General features: G+C 45.1%; 1 protein-coding gene across 1 annotated transcript in view; it reads right to left on the bottom strand.

The window, feature by feature from the left end:
• Nucleotides 1–18489, bottom strand: part of CHRD (chordin) — a gene marked incomplete at its 5' end in the record, with an annotated part of 60851 nt that overhangs the window by 28239 nt on the left and 14123 nt on the right. Inside the window, 8 exons of the mRNA XM_083363908.1 lie at nt 1665–1771; nt 3079–3226; nt 3322–3404; nt 4657–4797; nt 7106–7247; nt 7518–7614; nt 10614–10731; nt 12450–12599. Of these exons, the coding sequence (XP_083220034.1) occupies nt 1665–1771; nt 3079–3226; nt 3322–3404; nt 4657–4797; nt 7106–7247; nt 7518–7614; nt 10614–10731; nt 12450–12599 (986 nt within the window). The remainder of the gene's footprint in view (nt 1–1664; nt 1772–3078; nt 3227–3321; nt 3405–4656; nt 4798–7105; nt 7248–7517; nt 7615–10613; nt 10732–12449; nt 12600–18489) is intronic.

Consider the following 18489-nt stretch of genomic DNA (forward strand, 5'->3'; position numbering starts at 1 on the left):
TCTAAGCCTGGGAGGCCTGGAGGAGCCTTGCCAGGCCTAGAATGGCCCTCTGGAAGTGCATGGATGCCACTTCCGGAAGTCCGTTCTAGGCCTGGGAGGCCTGGAGGAGCCTTGCCAGGCCTAGAATGGCCCGCTGGAAGTGCGTGGATGCCACTTCCGGAAGTCCGTTCTAGGCCTGGGAGGCCTGGAGGAGCCTTGCCAGGCCTAGAATGGCCCGCTGGAAGTGCGTGGATGCCACTTCCGGAAGTCCGTTCTAGGCCTGGGAGGCCTGGAGGAGCCTTGCCAGGCCTAGAATGGCCCGCTGGAAGTGCGTGATGCCACTTCCAGAAGTCCGTTCTAGGCCAGGGAGGCCTGGAGGAGCCTTGCCAGGCCTAGAATAGCCCGCTGGAAGTGCGTGGTGCCACTTCTGGAAGTCCGTTCTAGGCCTGGGAGGCCTGGAGGAGCCTTGCCAGGCCTAGAATGGCCCGCTGGAAGTGCGTGGATGCCACTTCCGGAAGTCTGTTCTAGGCCTGGGAGGCCTGGAGGAGCCTTGCCAGGCCTAGAATGGCCCACTGGAAGTGCGTGATGCCACTTCCAGAAGTCCGTTCTAGGCCAGGGAGGCCTGGAGGAGCCTTGCCAGGCCTAGAATGGCCCGCTGGAAGTGCGTGGTGCCACTTCTGGAAGTCCGTTCTAGGCCTGGGAGGCCTGGAGGAGCCTTGCCAGGCCTAGAATGGCCCGCTGGAAGTGCGTGGATGCCACTTCCGGAAGTCCGTTCTACACCTGGGAGGCCTGGAGGAGCCTTGCCAGGCCTAGAATGGCCCAACAGAAGTGCGTGATGCCACTTCCGGAAGTCCGTTCTAGGCCTGGGAGGCCTGGAGGAGCCTTGCCAGGCCTAGAATGGCCCGCTGGAAGTGTGTGATGCCACTTCCGGAAGTCCGTTCTAGGCCTGGGAGGCCTGGAGGCGCCTTGCCAGGCCTAGAATGGCCCAACAGAAGTGTGTGATGCCACTTCTGGAAGTCCATTCTAGGCGTTGGAGGACCAGGCCTGTATTGAATAAGAGAACTGGTTGTTCAGGTATTTGAATTCCACCACTGAACAGTTCATTTAGTGACCACGGCAACGAAAACAGGGCCCTGTGACTGTTTTTCCACACTTAGAACCGTTGCATCATCCCTGAAGGCCAGAAGGTGATGAAAAGATGAACACGTGACCCCGCGACACAGCAACCATCATCAATATGAACCTGTTGCCAAGTATCCAAATTTTGACCACGTTGGATAATGCAGTTGTCGTAAATGTGAAAGATGGTCATAGGTCACTTTTTTTAATGCCGTTGTAACGTCAAACACTGTTTAGTAACCGTCACTAAATGAATGGTTGTACGTTGAGGACCGTATTCAGTAGCAAGATCAGGAAGGGCTCTAGAGCAGGGGTGTCCGACTCGCAACGTCACGTGACGTGTCGCGACATATCACAACTTTTTTTCCCCCCGTTGCTCACAATGGGGTGGGGCGTGGTTTCGGCATGACGCATTCGGCATGATGTGGGCCGGCAGTTTTGACACCCCTGCTCTAGAGACCCCAGGTGCTTAGGAGCTGTACACAGTTGTGGGGCTTGAGTTGTGCTCTCCTGCTACCGTCGCATGTGCAAAACTATCAGGGGTGCCAGCAAAAGTTCCCTCCTACCTGATACTCCCACGTCCCGTTTTCATGTAGCACAACCTTGGCAGAGCCCACTGCCCCTGTGTGGGTGGGTATCAGCGCATTTGCTCCACAAAGCACACTCTGTATGGCTGGAAGAGAGAGAGAGGGAGAGAGAGGGTGGGTGGGAAGCGATGCTTGTCGGATGACAATGTAGTTAGGTGAGCATGCTGACGGGGGAATTCTGGGAGCTGAAGTCCACATTTCTTACAGTTTGAAAACAACCGCAAGCTCTTTCTTGACTCATGGCCACAACCTGAGTCCAAAATTGCTGCTGCTAAGCGAGACAGTTGTTAAGTGAAGTTTGCCCCGTGTTATGACCTTTCTTGCCAGAGTTGTGAAGTGAATCACTGCAATCTTAAGTTAGTTACATGGTGGTTAAGTGAATCTGGATTCCCTCTGCGTGTAAGAAGCTTGCAAAAGGGGATCACATGATGCTGCAACCATCGTAAGTGTGAGCCAGTTGCCAAGCATTCAAATTTCACTCACGTGACTGAGGGGATGCCGCAATGATCGTAAGTGTGAAAAGCAGTCATAAGCCACTTTTTTCCAGTGGCGTTGTAACATTGGAATGGTCAGTAAATGAATGAATGGTCAGTAAATGAATGTTTGTAAGTCTAGGACTACTTGTACTTAATGTGCACAAAATTTATGTGTGTGTGTGTGTGTGTGTGTGTGTGTATGTATATGTATAAATGTATATGTATATGTATATATACATATATGTATATGTATATATGTATATGTATATATGTATATGTATATGTATATATGTATGTATATATATATGTGTGTGTGTATATGTATATATATATGTATATGTATATGTATATATGTATGTATATATATATATGTGTATGTGTGTATTGAATAAGAGAACTGTATTGAATAAGAGAACTGGTTGTTCAGGTATTTGAATTCCACCACTGAACAGTTCATTTAGTGACCACGGCAACGAAAACATACATATATATGTATGTCTATATATATGTGTGTATGTATGTATGTGTGTATGTATGTATGTGTGTATGTATGTATGTGTATATATATGTGTGTGTATGTATATATGTATATGTATATGTATATATATGTATATATGTGTGTGTACACACATATACATATATACATACATACATACATATATATATATGTGTGTGTGTGTGTGTGTGTGTGTATGTATATATATGTATATATGTGTGTGTACACACATATACATATATACATACATACATACATATATATATATGTGTGTGTGTGTGTGTGTGTGTGTGTGTGTGTGTGTGTACACACACACACACACACACACTTTTCTGGCTACATCAATGCCGAAAGCTCATAAACCCTGCAAGGAGAAGTGTAGCCAGGATGAATAAGACATGGGAGCCCAAACCCCACTCACTGTCACAGCTTCTCCGGACTGTGATGTGCCCAGCTAACTTGCGACGGACTCCCCCTTCCACCTCTGCGGTCATCCTCAGCTGCCCTTGTGCCAGCCAGTGCATCTCCTGACTCCCCAATTCGACCAGCACCTCTGCAAAATCGGGGTCCTGGGAATGACAGCGAAAGCAGGCAAGCAAACAGCAGCAGCTTCGTTAAGTGTTCCCAACGCCACTCGAAACGGGGTTTTAAAATGTCGGCTTACCTGTAAGGTGACATTAGCCAGAACCTGCCTCAGAACATTGTCCTGGTGTAAGATTTGCACCCTTAGAGAGATCCGGTCCGATTCTGCAAGAAAGCGGAGAAACAATTCACGCCATGAGCAGTGGTTGCAAGTCATTTTTTTCCCCCACTATGGTCACAACTTTGAGGAGTTGCTAAATGAATGCTCATATGTTGAGGGCTGCTTGTAAAAGTGAGAAAAATCCTTCCGCAATGGGCATCAGAGCTGGTCTACACCTGTTATTCTTTTCTCCAGTCTTGTGTAGTTCACGTTCCATCTCGGGACTTTTCTATAGATTGAGCAGTTAAAACAGGGGTCTTCAAACTTGGCCCTTTTACGACTTGTGGACTTCAACTCCCAGAATTCCTCAGCCAGGCAGACTGGCTGAGGAATTCTGGGAGTTGAAGTCCACAAGTCGTAAAAGGGCCAGGTTTGAAGACCCCAGAGTTAAAACATGGAATTGGTTCTTGCTGATATACAGCAGCATTTGCCTTCATTTAGCTTTACTTTTTCTTTCTAAGATTGCCTGCAAGTCATTAATGGGGCATTAAAGATAGTTTTAGGGACGCGGTGGCTCAGTGGGTTAGGACGCTGAACTTGTCAATCAGAAGGTCGGCAGTTTGGCGGGTCGAATCCCGAGTGCCGCGTAGCACAGTGAGCGCCTGTTACTCGTCCCAGCTTCTGCCAACCTAGCAGTTCGAAAGCACGTAAAAATGCAAGTAGAAAAATAGGGACCACTACGGTGGGAAGGTAACAGCGCTCCGTGCGCCTTTGGCGTCTAGTCATGCCGGCCACATGACCATGGAGACGTCCTCGGACAAGCGCTGGCTCTTTGGCTGTGAAACGGAGATGAGCACCGGCCCCTAGAGTCGGAAACGACTAGCACGCATGTGCGGGGGAACCTTTACCTTTACCTTTAAAGATAGTTTAATTCACATTTGGTCTTTTATCCATCTCCTTGTGATATGGAACCCACACAAAACTCTGGTGGCAGCCCAGTGTTACTGGACTGGACTGGTTCTGTCTTAACTAACTGGATGAGAGAATAGCAGGTTAACAGAGCTGGAAGGGACCTTGGAGGTCTTCTAGTCCAACCCCCTGCTCAGGCAGGAAACCCTACACCATTTCAGACAAATGGTTGTCCAGTCTCTTCTTAAGAGCTTCCAGTGTTGGAGCACCCACAATTTGTGGAGGCAAGTCGTTCCACTGATTAATTGTTCTCACTGTTAGGAAATTTCTCCTTAGTCCTAGGTTGCTTCTCTCCTTGAAGAGAACTTTCTCAGTCATGACTTGCTCCTTCCTTGTGGCCTTGCTCACTTTTTTCTGCCGACTCCAGAAACCCCTTAGTAACCAGGACAAAATGCAGATTGTTCTCTGTGTCGCTCAGGGTGAGCATAGCGATGCCCCCCATGTTAAGATGAGTCGGGTCCACGGACGTCAAGATGGCGCTGAAAGTCTCTGAAAGAACAGAAGAGAATAAATAAGACCTTATTGGGGTGGGTGTCAGCGGCCGACTGAAATATCTGGAGGTGATTAGAAAGTGGGATTATAGCGACCATCATTTCTTGTTTTCTCTCTTTTTTTTTCTTGAGGATTCAAAGTGGGTCCATTTCCATGTTCTCAGACCTATAAGGTAGTTTGTGAGCCAAAATAAACTCGTGTCAGCCCTCAGGACACAGATGAGGAAAAAGACACCACAAGAAATATTAGAATTCTACCCTATTGACATAGTGTCAACGCTACAAACAAACTTGCTGAAGCCATATCCACTTCATTTTTGGTTGCCGCAGAATTGGGAGGGGTGTGTGTGTGTGCTTTTAAGTTTAGACAAAACAATAAATTGCCCTGTGGGTACCAAGGTCATTACTGCCTGAATTTTGGCGGATGTTTCAAACATCCGTTAGAAAGCCCGCCAATGTAGATAATTGGGGAATGTGATTTATGACATTATTACTGGGGTGGGAAATTTAACTTTGTAACACAGTAATCTTTGGGAGGGAACTTCAGCCTTGGTTTCACTTTTATTTATTTATTTATTTATTAATTTAATTTATATACTTTTGATTGTGCCTATACTTTGTAGACGAATAAATATGTTCTTTAAGTTAACCTCTTGCCTTGAAGTTCTGTTTTTACTGGTCTCATGTATGGGAACCATGACACATAGCCTCTAATGTTAAATTTTTGAAACCTAGCAGCATTTCCTTTTCTATCTCTCTTATATCAAAGACAGGGAAGCCAAAGCAATCTTGACTTTCTTTATCACATTTGTCTCTTTTCCTAATAGTTGCTTCTTACTTTTTCACAGCCTTCTCTGTAAACCTTTACATCAGGGGTAGCCAACTTCGGCAATAGTAAGACTTGTGGACTTCAAATGCCACAATTCCCCAGCATGGCTGCCTGAGGAATTCTGGGAGTTGAAGTCCACAAGTCTTAAAGTTGCCGAGATTAGTGTATCCTAAATTTCAACATTCAAACATGGCCTTCACCATTCTGGGTCCCACTGTGTGTCTTGAACTACAAGTCCCAGAATACTTAGCAGCTAGATTCCAATTGCTGAAAATTTCATGAATTGTAGTCCACAAATCCTAGAGTTGCCAAGTTTGGACAACCCTGCTCTGCATCTAGTGAGCTTTTAACCAAATCAAATCTATACCCTAAATTTCAACATTCAAACATGGCCTTCATCATTCTGGGTGCCATTGTGTGTCTTGAACTACAAGTCCCAGGATACTTAGCAGCCAGATCCCAACTCTTGGAATTTCTGGGAGTTGTAGTTTAACACCTGGAAGAAAAGAAAAGCCACAAAGCCAGAGGAGGTCAGGTTCAACCCTGTTAAGGTAATAATTTAACAGCTAAACATCTTATGTAATAACATAAGAAGATATAATGTCAGCACCCCACCGTCCTGTGCGCTCCCACAGAGAGGGCCTCCTCAGGGTGCCACCGCTCAAGGAATGTCGGCTGGTGGCCCCCAGGGGGAGGGCATTCTCAGTGGGTGCGCCAGCCCTCTGGAACAGCTTACCAACCGAAATCCGGATGGCCCCCGACCTCCGTACCTTCCGACGCGACCTAAAAACCTTCCTGTTCCAGCAGTCTGGCCTGGCATGATAGCTTTAATTGGGGTCCCAGTTTGTTTTTACTATTGTTTTTTATTGTTTTTTATTGTTCAATCTGTATACCTTCCTTCCTCTGTACACCGCCCCGAGTCCCTCGGGAGAAGGGCGGTCTATAAAAACAAATAAATAAATAAATAAATAAATATAATGTAATGCAATGTAATGTAAGGTGGATGATGCAATGATAGGAATGACTCAGCAGGGTCTGTGTCTCTTTAAAAACAAGCAGGATCTGTATCCCTTTAAGAGCCTGAGTATAAAAGGGAAGGGTTTGCTGGAGTGTCTCTCTCTCTCTCTCTCTCTCTCTCTCTCTTTTGTCCGTTTCCTGCTGTAACTGCTGTTTGTTGGAGTTTGCTGTATTACCACGTGTATGTATATTGTTCCTGGTGTATGATATTGTAGATAGTGTAATATAAATCACCATTTAATACAAAGCACTGTTTACTGTATTTACTCCTGGGTTATCTCAGCGCAATAAGAGTGTGCATGCTCTGACAAACCCTTATTTAGGTTGGCCCAGGCAGCTTGAGATGATATTCTATTTTAAGGATGCCTTCTCTTTTGAACCAGATTTGTGGACTCTTTGTGTGACTTGGAAGGTTAAAAAGTTCCCCAAGATAACCCTAGCTACCTAAACCACAGATTACCTGCAAAGAGAGCCCGATGCTTGACAATCTGGCCTTGAACCTGCCCTGCAGGATGAGTCTGGGTGATCAGGGTAATGCGCATTTGATCCACCTTCAACATTCGGATGGAGGCCTTCTGCAAATTCCGCCACATGCCACAGATCTAGGAAAGAAGAAAAGACGAGGACTGAGGAGAAAGCATGGAATGAAACCCGGGGGCCCCCAAACCAATAATCAAGGCTCACTGTATTGCACTGTAATGCACTGCAATGTGCAGTGGAGGAATTCCCACCAGGAAACAATGAGAGAGACTCCTATAGACAAAAGGAGAGTGCCGTGTGCCTCACATTGTAGAGGGTCCCCTAGCAGGTGGGACTAGAAGACCTCCAAGGCCCCTTCCAGCTCTATTCTGAACTGATTGAAGTCCACTTACCATACCATCTTGGAAGATGGTGCCCTGTTGTACGGGATGTTCAAAAAGGACAGTCCCGTCTGGCTCCAAGAAACGGACACGGATTGGCTGGCTCAGCCTAGACAAGAAGGAGAGGATGTGAACAGAATTTAGCACTTCAATAATAGGAATATTCATTTTATTTTATTTTATTTTATTTTATTTTATTTTATTTTATTTTATTTTATTATTTTATTTTATTATTTTATTATTTTATTTTATTTATTTTATTTTATTTTATTTTATTTTATTTTATTTTATTTTATTATTATTTTATTTTATTTTATTTTATTTTATTTTATTTTATTTTATTTTATTTTATGATGGAGCACCCATGATTTCTGGTGGCAAGCTGTTCCACTGGTTAATTGTTCTCCCGGTTAAGAAGTTTCTCCTTAATTCCAGGTTGTTTCTCTCTTTGATTAGTTTCCATCCATTGTTTCTTGTCTTGCCTTCTGGTGCTTTGGAAAATCCGTTGACTCTCTCCTCTTTGTGGCAGCTCCTCAAATACTGGAATATTGCTATCACATCCCCCCCACTAGTCCTTCTCTTCTCTAGACTGGCCATACCCAATTCCAATCTAACTTTAAAATTTGTTGTTGTTGTTAGTTGCGAAGTTGTGTCCGACCCATCGCGACTCTATGGACAACATTCCTCCAGGCCTTCCTGTCCTCTACCATCTTCTGGAGTCCATTTAGGCTCATGCCTCATGCTTCAGTGACTCCATCCAGCCACCTCATTCTCTGTCATCCCCTTCTTCTCTTGCCCTCGATCTTTCCCAGCATGAGGCTCTTCTCCAGTGAGTCCTTCCTTCTCATTAGGTGGCCAAGGTACTTGAGTTTCAACTTCAGGATCTGGCCTTCTAAAGAGTAGTCAGGGTTGATCTCCTCTAGGACTGACCGGTTTGATCGCCTTGCAGTCCAAGGGATTCGCAGGAGTCTTCTCCAGCACCATAGTTCAAAGGCCTCAATTCTTTGGCGCTCAGCCTTTCTTATGGTCCAAATTTCACAGCCATACATTGCAACTGGGAAAACCATAGCCTTGACTATACACACTTTTGTTGGCAGGGTGATGCCTCTGCTTTTTAGTGTGCTGTCTAGATTTGCCATGGCTTTCCTCCCCAGGAGCAAGCGTCTTTTAATTTCTTGGCTGCAGTCCCCATCTGTGGTGATTTTGGAGTCCAGGAAAATAAAATCTGTCACTACCTCCATTTCTTCCCCATCTATTTGCCCAGAATTGAGAGGGCCGGATGCCATGATCTTGGTTTTCTTAATGTTTAGTTTCAACCCAACTTTTGTACTCTCCTTCTTCACTTCACTTTAAAATAAAAATATATTTTTTTTAAAAAAAGGGTGCACTTTCAGAGAGGTCAGATCACCGCTAAAGAGTTAGGGACAAAGGCCGCTCTTTCCCCAACGCTCCCCAAAACCGTGCAAATCTTTACATAAATAAATAACGGAAAACAGGGCTTTTGGCAGCCAAAAACAATTCCTCTCCCCGCTTCTGCCCCCCACCCCACCCCAAAAATCCTCTCCAAAGGCAGAGGGAGCTTCTAGGCTTCTCTGGGGTTGAGAAGCTGTCATGTTTTGGCCTTGCTGGGAATCATAACAACCACGAACGCTGCTATAGGGATCAGAGTGCACATGTGGAAATTAGTCATCACTTGGCTATGCAAAGGCCTGGGGGGGGAAACGGGGGGGGGGGGGTTGGGGGAGAGACACGATGTGTCCCTGCACTACAGAGGCTGTGTGCAGTTCAGCTCGTGCAGTGAACTGAAGGCAGATTTCGTAATTGGGGGAGGAGAGGTTAATCAATCAACATCGACACCCCCCTCCCCATCTGCTTCCCCAGCCATGCGCCAGGCAGAGATAGAGAAAACCCCCACGAAAGATTAAGAGTAAGCAGAGGCTGAAGGGCTGGGAGGATAAAGCACCCAAATTGTTCATTGGACCGTGACCCCTCTTCCCCCCCCCCACTTCTCGTCCTCTCTCCCTCCCCCTTCCCCACCCTTCTGGCTTTCCAATTTGTATTTAGTCATCCTCATCCTAACTATAGGGGGGTGGTGAGGGAGCAGGAAAATGCTTTGGACCAGGGATGAATCTGCTGCAAAGCCAAGCTAGAATTCTCCAGTGCCTGGTGTTTCCGGTAAAGCGATTGGAGAAACACGGCTGCTTATTAGAATGGAGTACAGTGTACAAGGATGAAGAAAGTGTGTGTGTATGTGTGTGTGTGTGTGTGTGTGTGTGTTGGTGGTGGAGAGGACAGCGGCTGAACTTAAACCCAAGGAGGAGTTTTACATTTATCTTCTCGTGGGATCAGTTCAGGTGTTCTGCTAAGCATGTCTAGCTGGGGAATTCTGGGAGGTGAGGTCTTAAAGTTGCCAAGGTTGGGCATCCCATTGGCGGCTTCTCCCTGGCTGAAGTTGTTAAAGCCAGGGATAGGTGGTCACCGTTCATCGTGGCATCAGGCAGATCCCTACACTGACCCAGCAGGTTCAACTAAATGACCTTTAAATTCCCTTCCAGCTCATACATTTTGTGATTCTTCCATTTTGTCTTGAACGGGATGGGTTGGGTCTGGCCGCTTATGGGAAATTCCTCCACCCCATCTCTATGCATAAAGGCCTGGAGACTAAAACATATGAAGAACGGTTGCAGGAAGTGGGTATGGCCAGTCTGGAGAAAAGAAGGCCCAGGGGGGACATGACAGCAATGTTGCAGTATCTGAGGGGCTGCCACAAAGAAGAGGGAGTCAAGCTATTCTCCAAAGCACCCGAAGGCAGGACAAGAAGCAACGGATGGAAACTAATCAAGGAGAGAAGCAACCTAGAACTAAGGAGAAACTTCCTAACAGTGAGGACAATTAACCAGTGGAGTGACTTGCCTTCAGAAGCTGCGGGCGCTCCATCACTGGAGGTTTTTAAGAAGACACCAGACAGTCACTTGTCTGAAATGGTATAGGTCCTCCTGCTTGAGTAGGGGGCTGGACTAGAAGACCTCCAAGGTCCCATCCCAGCTCTATTCAGATTCTGAATCTACAGGGGGACATTAGACGGAGACACGAGTGAGACTCGCCCACCTTTCATAGTTAATGGAGAAGATCAGATGCAACTGCGTGAAAGTGAATCTGGCTTTGGCCACCGCGCTGGTTGCAGCCCCCTTCGGATCTGAGCCTCCGATCAGCAACGCCACAAAATCTGAGAAACCAAAAAAGAAGTTGGTGTGATCTGACATTGCACACAACCTGGAAATAAATTCACGTACACAGTCTTTATTCTTTAAATACAGATAGTCCTTGACTTACGAACGATCGCTTAGTGGCAGTTCAAAGGAATGATGGACCTTTCTGGGGGGTACTTCCAATCCAGATTTGAAATTACGACGGTTGGAGGGTTCTGACTGTACAGGTAGTCCTCGATGTACGGCCACAATTGAGCCCAGAATTTATGTTGCTAAGTGAGGCCTTTGTTCAGTGAGTTTTACCCCATTTTACAACTTTTCTTGTGGAAGCCAATCACTGCAGCTGTTAAGTTAGTAACACGGTTGTTAAGTGAAGCTGGCTTCCTCAGTGATATTGCTCGTCATGAGGACGCAAAAGGGGATCGCAGGACCTTGGGACACAGCAACCGTCGTAAGTATGAACCACTGGCCAAGCATCCGAATTTCGATCACATGACCGTGGGGATGCTGCAAAGGGCGTAAGTGTGAAAAACGGTCATAAGTCCTTTTTTTCAGTCCCATTGTAACTTTGAATGGTTACTAAATGAACTGTTGTAAGTCGAGGACTACCTGTGCTTGGTGGGCTATATTCGGTTTGGAGAGGCACAGGGTACAACTGAGCCCAGAATTTCCGTTGCTAAGTGAGACAGTTGCTAAGCAGTTCTGCCCCGCTTCACGACCTTTCTTGCCACAGTTTGTTCCCTGAATAAGTGCAGTTGTTAAGTTAGCAACACAGTTGTTAAGTGAATCTGGATTCCCCGTTGATTTTGCTTGTCAGAAGTTCGCGAGAGGGGATCACGTGATCCCGGGATAGTGCAACCGTCATAAATATGGACCGGTTGCTAAGGATCTGAATGTAAATCACATGACTTTCCTGGGTCAAGAGGTCACAAAAGGGAATCCCATGACCTTGGGACACAGCGATGGTCATAAGTATGAACCACTGGCCAAGCATCCAAATTTCAATCAGGTGAATGATCGATGGGGATGCTGCAATGGTTATAAGTGTGAAAAATGGTCGTAAGTCACTTTTTCAAGTGCCATTGTAACTTCGAACGGTCATTAAACAAACTGTTGTAAGTTGAGGACTACCAGCCCTGAATGCGTCTGGAAGATAAAAGTCTGTAACACTACATCCTATGGTTACACACAAACACACACACACACACACACACACACACACACACACATAGTGGTGGGATTCAAATAGGTGAACAACCGGTTCTCTGCTTGGATGCCGCTTCTGGAAGTCCATTATAAGAGCCTTGGTGGAGCAGTGGGCTAATGCCTCCTTTAAGTAACACCAGCTGCCTGCAATTAGTGCAGGTTCGAGTCCTACCAGGCTCAAGGTTGACTCAGCCTTCCATCCTTCCGAGGTAGGTAAAATGAGGACCCAGATTGTTGGGGGCAATTAAGCTGACTTTGTAATAATGCCGCTTGGGGGTGTGTTTGTGTGAAAGCCCTAATAAGCAGGCATATACATAGAATGAAGGCTACTGCTAAGCTTGTAAGCCGCCCTGAGTCTTCGGAGAAGGGCGGGATATAAATGGAATTAAAATAAATAAAATAAATAAATAAATTCTGGGCCTGGGCAACAAAAAATTAGCTACCGGTTCTGCAAAAGTGGTGCGAACCAGATGAATCCCACCACTGCATGCACCCTGGAATCAGGTCCTGGGCCCCAGCTGACCCATACCTATCTGGCTGTCGTCTCGGATCAAGTCCTCAGAGCTGAAGTAGGCCCGGTCGTTGTAGTTCCTGTGTAAACCATCTTCTCTCTCCTGAAAGTATTCCATCTTGTCAAACAGCTGCTGCTCATATCTTTTCTCCAGGGTGTTGGCAGGGGCTGCATGAGGAGAACAGAAAGAGAGAGGAAGCATCAAAGATAAGAGCCATCTGCACACAGGGTGTCCTCGACTTACGACCACAATCGAGGCCAGGAGTTTCGTTGCTTAGTGAGACGTTTGTTAAGTGAATTCTGCTCCACTTTACCACCTTCCTTGCCGCCGTTGTTAAGTGAATCACCGCAGTGGTTAAATTAGTCACACGGTTGTTAAGTGAATCTGGTTTTCCCGTTGCAAAAGGGGGGGTGTCACATGACCCTGGGACACTGCGACAGTCATAAATGTGATCCAGCTCCTAAACATCATGTGATTATGGGGATGCTGCAGTGGTCTTAAGTGTGAAAAACGGCCATCAAACAGTCAGTAAATGAACTGTTGAAAGTCAAGGAGTACCTACATCTGTTCCGTGAAGTATACTGATTAACAGTTTGCTTCAGGAGCCAGCTCAAGATGCTAGTTTTGACCTTCAAGTCCTTCCTGCAGTGGTGAGATTCAGCCGGTTCACACCATTTCGTCAGAACCGGTGCCTAATTTTTTGTTGCCCAGGCCCAGAACGGACTTCTGGAAGTGGCATCAACACAGAGAACCGGTTGTTCGCGTATTTGAATCCCACCACTGCCTTCACGGCATGGGACTGGCTATTCGAAGGATAGCCTCGTCCCATTGCACCTGTCCATCCCATCAGATCCTGCCATGGAGTTACACAAGAGACCCTGTGGCACCTACTCTGCGGAAACATTATCCCTCAAGGTGAGTGTTATGTATTGGGCTTGTGGTGTTACACCACGTGCGTTGCTGGAGAGGCTAACGGCTCTCCAGCAACCCAGACAAGCTGTCTCCAGTCCTGCAATTGGTTAGCCCTGGAGGCAAGACTGGGTTCAACCCTATTGGCTGCCGCCTAGGGGCTAGACTATATATTGTGGCTGGTTGTGGCCCAAGCCTCCAGTACAGTTCCAGCAAGAATAAAAGCATGAGTTAGTCTGTACTCAGACTCATGTCATCATTCCTGCTCCCAAGAGCCCACGACTTAACAGTGAGGAGGGCACCATCTCTGCCCTTTTTCTAGATGTCCCTCAAAACCTGCTTGTGCTGACAGCCCAAAATGATTTCCCATGACAACAATGTAGAAAAGTCATTTCTTCCAGGAAATGTTTCAAGCTGCTAAGAGTAGGCAAAGCCTGGAGATTTCCAGGGTGGTCCAATCTTGGTTAAACGGTTTCAAAACCAGCCAAGGAGAGCTAACCGTTGCCACCCAGCCTTATAGTGCCATGGTATGAAATAATAATAACAACTAGATAAACAATGGCTCTTTGCAGTTTATCATTCCAGAGAGGATTTCCTTATCAGATCCCTTAATGACTGCAACAACAGCAGAGCCTCTGAAGTACTTGAAAACGTCTTAAACTTCAGGGAAATATTCAGAGGTGTATCTGCCTTGAAAGTAGCCTTTGTTGAACTGTGCGGCACAGTCAAACATCAGGAGCTGACCCTGGAAGAAATTATGACCTAATTTTGCATAAATTACTGCTAAGCTTGTAAGCCGCCCTGAGTCTTTGGAGAAGGGCGGGATATAAATGGAATTAAAATAAAATTAAAAAAAGTCATAAAATGCTTTTTATAAAATCTGCCAATTTTTTTCCCCAATTCCACAGTAGTCAGGGATCCTAGAATTTGGATGCATTTCGTACGTTTGCACACTGAAGTGACTCGGTTGACAAAGTTTTACCCTACGCTGCCTGTTTCACCCAGTTAAAGATTATAGACACGAGACTTCTGGTTGATAAATGCATGGATGAGGGGAATAAAAGCCTCTCTTTCCCCCTAGTGTGTGAAAACAAAAATAAGGCAGGTTGAGGAAACAGCATTTGAACCACAGGACACAAGAAGAGAAAAAGAAGAGAACTTAGAAGGACAGAGTCAGAAGGGACCTTGGAGGACATCTAGTCCAACCCCCTGCTCAGGTAGGAAACCCTATACCATTCCAGACAAATAGCTGTCTAGACTCTTCTTGAAAACCACCAGTGATGGAGCATCCACAGCTTCTGGAGGCAGGTTGTTCCACTGATTAACTGTTCTCACTGTCAGGAAATTTCTCCTTAAATTCTAAGTTGGTTCTCTCCTTGATAGGTTTCTGTCTGTTATTTCTTGTCCTGCCCTCAGGTGCTTTGGAGAATAGCTTGACTCCCTCTTCTTTGGGGCAGCCCCTCAGATATTGGAGCACTGCTATCATGTCACCCCTAGTCCTTCTTTTCATTAAACTAGACCTACCCGATTCCTGCAAGTTCTTCATATGGTTTAGCCTCCAGTCCCCTGATCATCTTTATTGCTCTTCTCTGCACTCTTTCTAGAATCTCCACATCATTTTTGTACGGCGGTCACCAAAACTGGATGCAGTAGATCAGGGGTCTTCAAACTTGGGGCCCTTTTATGATTCGTGGACTTCAACTCCCAGAATTCCTCAGCCAGCGTGCCTGGCTGAGGAATTCTGGGAGTTGAAGTCCACGTTCGAAGACCCCTGCAGTAGATAGAAACGACGGCTCCTCCTGACACCCACCAACGATCTTCTCTTTCAAAATAAGACCCGCATCCTTCTTCACAGTCTTACACACGTGCTGGGCAGACGTACAAAAGAATCGAGACGCCGCTATTATAGGCCTTGGGTCTGGTATATGGGGCCAATGCTGGGACTGAATTGCCCCAATATCTCTGGGGAAAAGAGGCAGAAAAAGGGGTTTCCCAACACTTGTAGTGTGTGTGTGTGTGTGTGTGTGTGTGTGTGTGTGTGTATGTGTCCCTGGATTCCCACTCATTTCCCACGGAGCAGCGTCAGGATGGAGAATCCCACATGTGAAAGGAACGGGGAGAATTTACGGCCTCCAACTCTGATGATTCATGCTGCCCAAAGGTGTTTTTTATTTATGATTTTCAAACGCATCTTTGGGTGGCATTTTGTAAACGGCTAGGCGAGAGGCCACAGGCCGCAGGCTTCAGATGGAAGCAAGACCTCCTTGTGCAATCCACCACAAAAGGACAAGGTCTGCCTTTCACTCCGCTTCCCTCGTACTCCCAAGTAAAATACCCCGAACGGAAAATCAACATGTCCAAACCAAATGGCGGTGATTTTGTCGTGTCAGCAAAGTAACTGAGGATTCAGAGCCGGGAGGAAAGAGAGACAGTCCTCGCCTTGCTCTGATTCAGAGTTGTGGCGATTTCTCTTTAGACACGCGATCCTCCGAACACCAAGTGAGTTCGACATTTCTGTCGCTAAACCAGACTGCCGTGAAGCGAATTCACACACACACATACACACACACACACAAACGTTTTATAATTTTTCTTGCCACAGTTGTTTCAGTCAATCGCTGCAGTTGTTAACTCAGTAACACGGTTGTTAAGTGAATCCAGATTCCCCATTGACTTCACTGGTCAGAAGGTCGCAAAAGGGGGGATCGCAGGACAACGCAACCGTCACAAATATGAGTCAGTTGACAAACACCTGAATTTTGATCCCGTGACTACGGGGACACTACACCCGTTGTAAGTCCTCCCGCTGGGTCCCCGATTACGACAAGAAGGGTTCCGTATGCAGCTGTCGGGTAGGTGGGCAGACCACGGCAAAACATGGACATGTGGTCCTCGACTTACGACCACAGCGGAATACAAAATTCATGTTGCTAAACGAGACAGTTGTTAAGTGGGTTTTGCCTCATTTTATGACCTTACCGCTGTTAAAGAAATCACCGCAGTTGATAAATTAGCCACACGGTTGTGGAGTGGATCTGGCTTCCCCATTGACTTTGCTTGTCAGAAGGTCGCAAAAGGGGATCACGTGATCCCCTGAACACTGCAACTGTTATAAATGAGTCGGTTGCCAAGGGTCTGGTTTTTGATCACGTGACTGTAACGGTCGTAAGTGTGAAAAAGAGGCCGTAAGTCAACTTTTTTTCAATGCCATTGTCACTTTGAATGGTCACTAAATGAATGGTTGCAAGTTGAGGGCTCCCTGTAAAGCCAAACCAGATTGGACTTGTCCAATCTCAGTTGGATCTTCTTTAATTCCACATAACCGCACGGGTTGACGTGAGGAACTTCAGATTATGTTGGGCAGTAACTCCCACCATGTATCCTCACTGGCCCTATTTGCTAAGCTGGAAAAAGGATTCCCACACATCCGGCATCAACAATCTGTGGCAATATCAGGAAGCCAAATGAGAAAGCCATGTTCTTTTATTTTCTTACTGGCCTTATTCAGTGTAGTAGGTAGTCCTTGTCTTACAAAATTCATGTAGCGACCGTGCAAACTTACAACGCCCCTGAAAAAAAAGTGATTTATGACCATTTTTCACACTTACGACCATTGCAGCATCCTCCACGGACACAAGATCAAAATTCAGGCACTTGGCAACTGGCTCGTATTTCTGACGACTGCTATGTCCCTGGGGTCATGTCATCCCCTTTTGCGACCTTCTGACAAGGTCAGAATTTCACGAAAAAAACTGTGACAAAAAGCGTTGTAAAATGGGGAAAAACTCACTTAACAACTGTCTCATTTAGCAACAGAAAATTGTGGCCATAAGTTAAGGACTACCTGTAGTTTTAGGAAAAAATGGTGCTAAGTAATACCACTGGAGAACATTATCATTACAGCAATAATCATTACTTATCAAATGATAAGGATAATAAAAATTTCATCCTCCTTCCCAAAGACCTACAAATATCAGGAAGTGGAAGACTGTCATTATGGGGAGGAATTGGAGGTGATGGCTACTTTTACTTCTAGTTTCTTTAGCATATGCAAATGAGTTGCACATGCTGATTTTAAATTATTTAAAAGGATCAAGCCTGCAAAATGTACATGAAAAATACATTTTTTCAGATATAAATTATATCTGAAAATTATAAATTATATCAAATATATATATTTGAAATAAAGTTAATATAGTTTTGTTTATACATTTTGTTTATCTGGGTTTATAAAGTGGGTTTGAAAGTTGATAAAGTATTATTGAAAGTGAATTTTAATGTATGTATGCTAGGAGGAAAAAAAAGAGTAATTTTTTTTTAAAAAAATGTGTTAGAATCTATTCATTTCAGAAATGTTTTTAAAGAAAAGTTTAATGTTTTAAAATTTAGAAAAAGTATTTCTTTTTCTTTAGGGGTAAAAATTTTTTTGAAAGAATATACTGAATTTTATTAATATGAATTAAGATAGCTCATAAATATTAATAAAACGGAAATACATATTAGTTCCCACAACAAGGAACAGCCGAGATTATTAAATTGATTCTTTTATTCAAAGAAGAGAATATATTTAATTTTGTTTCTACTTGGAAATTGCTTCCAGACTGTGTGCTTGTAATTGGAAAAAATGAAATTTTGTCTTTGTTTCTATGGATTAGATAGGTTTCTTATTATAGAAATGGATAGTATATACTATTGTATAAAAATAAAAAGTTGGTAAATGTTATTACCTTCTAGTGTCCCAAAGACAGTTGGAAGTCAACGGCTTTTTTCTTTTTCCGTTCCTATTCCACATTTTTCTCTTTTTCCCTTTTTCCTTCCCCTACTTATCCATTACTTCTTATTTCCATTAAGTATTGGAACACTGCCACCATGTCACCCCTAGTCCTTCTTTTCATTAGACTAGGCTGAGGGGTAGGCAACCTTGGCTCTTTTATGACTTGTGGACTTCAACTCCCAGAATTCCTGAGCCAGCCATGCTGAGGGAAAAGGGAGAGTTTCCAAGCTGAGCCATGCTGGCTCAGGAATTCTGGGAGTTGAAGTTCACACATTTTCAAGGGACCACCTTTGAGAAACATGGCCTAAAGCAGGGGTAGGCAACCTTGGGTCTTTTATGACGCGTGGACTGCAACTCCCAGAATTCCTGAGCCA

Source organism: Vipera ursinii, assembly GCF_947247035.1.
Source record: "Vipera ursinii genome assembly, chromosome: 5".
In the NCBI taxonomy this organism is placed as follows: domain Eukaryota; kingdom Metazoa; phylum Chordata; class Lepidosauria; order Squamata; family Viperidae; genus Vipera; species Vipera ursinii.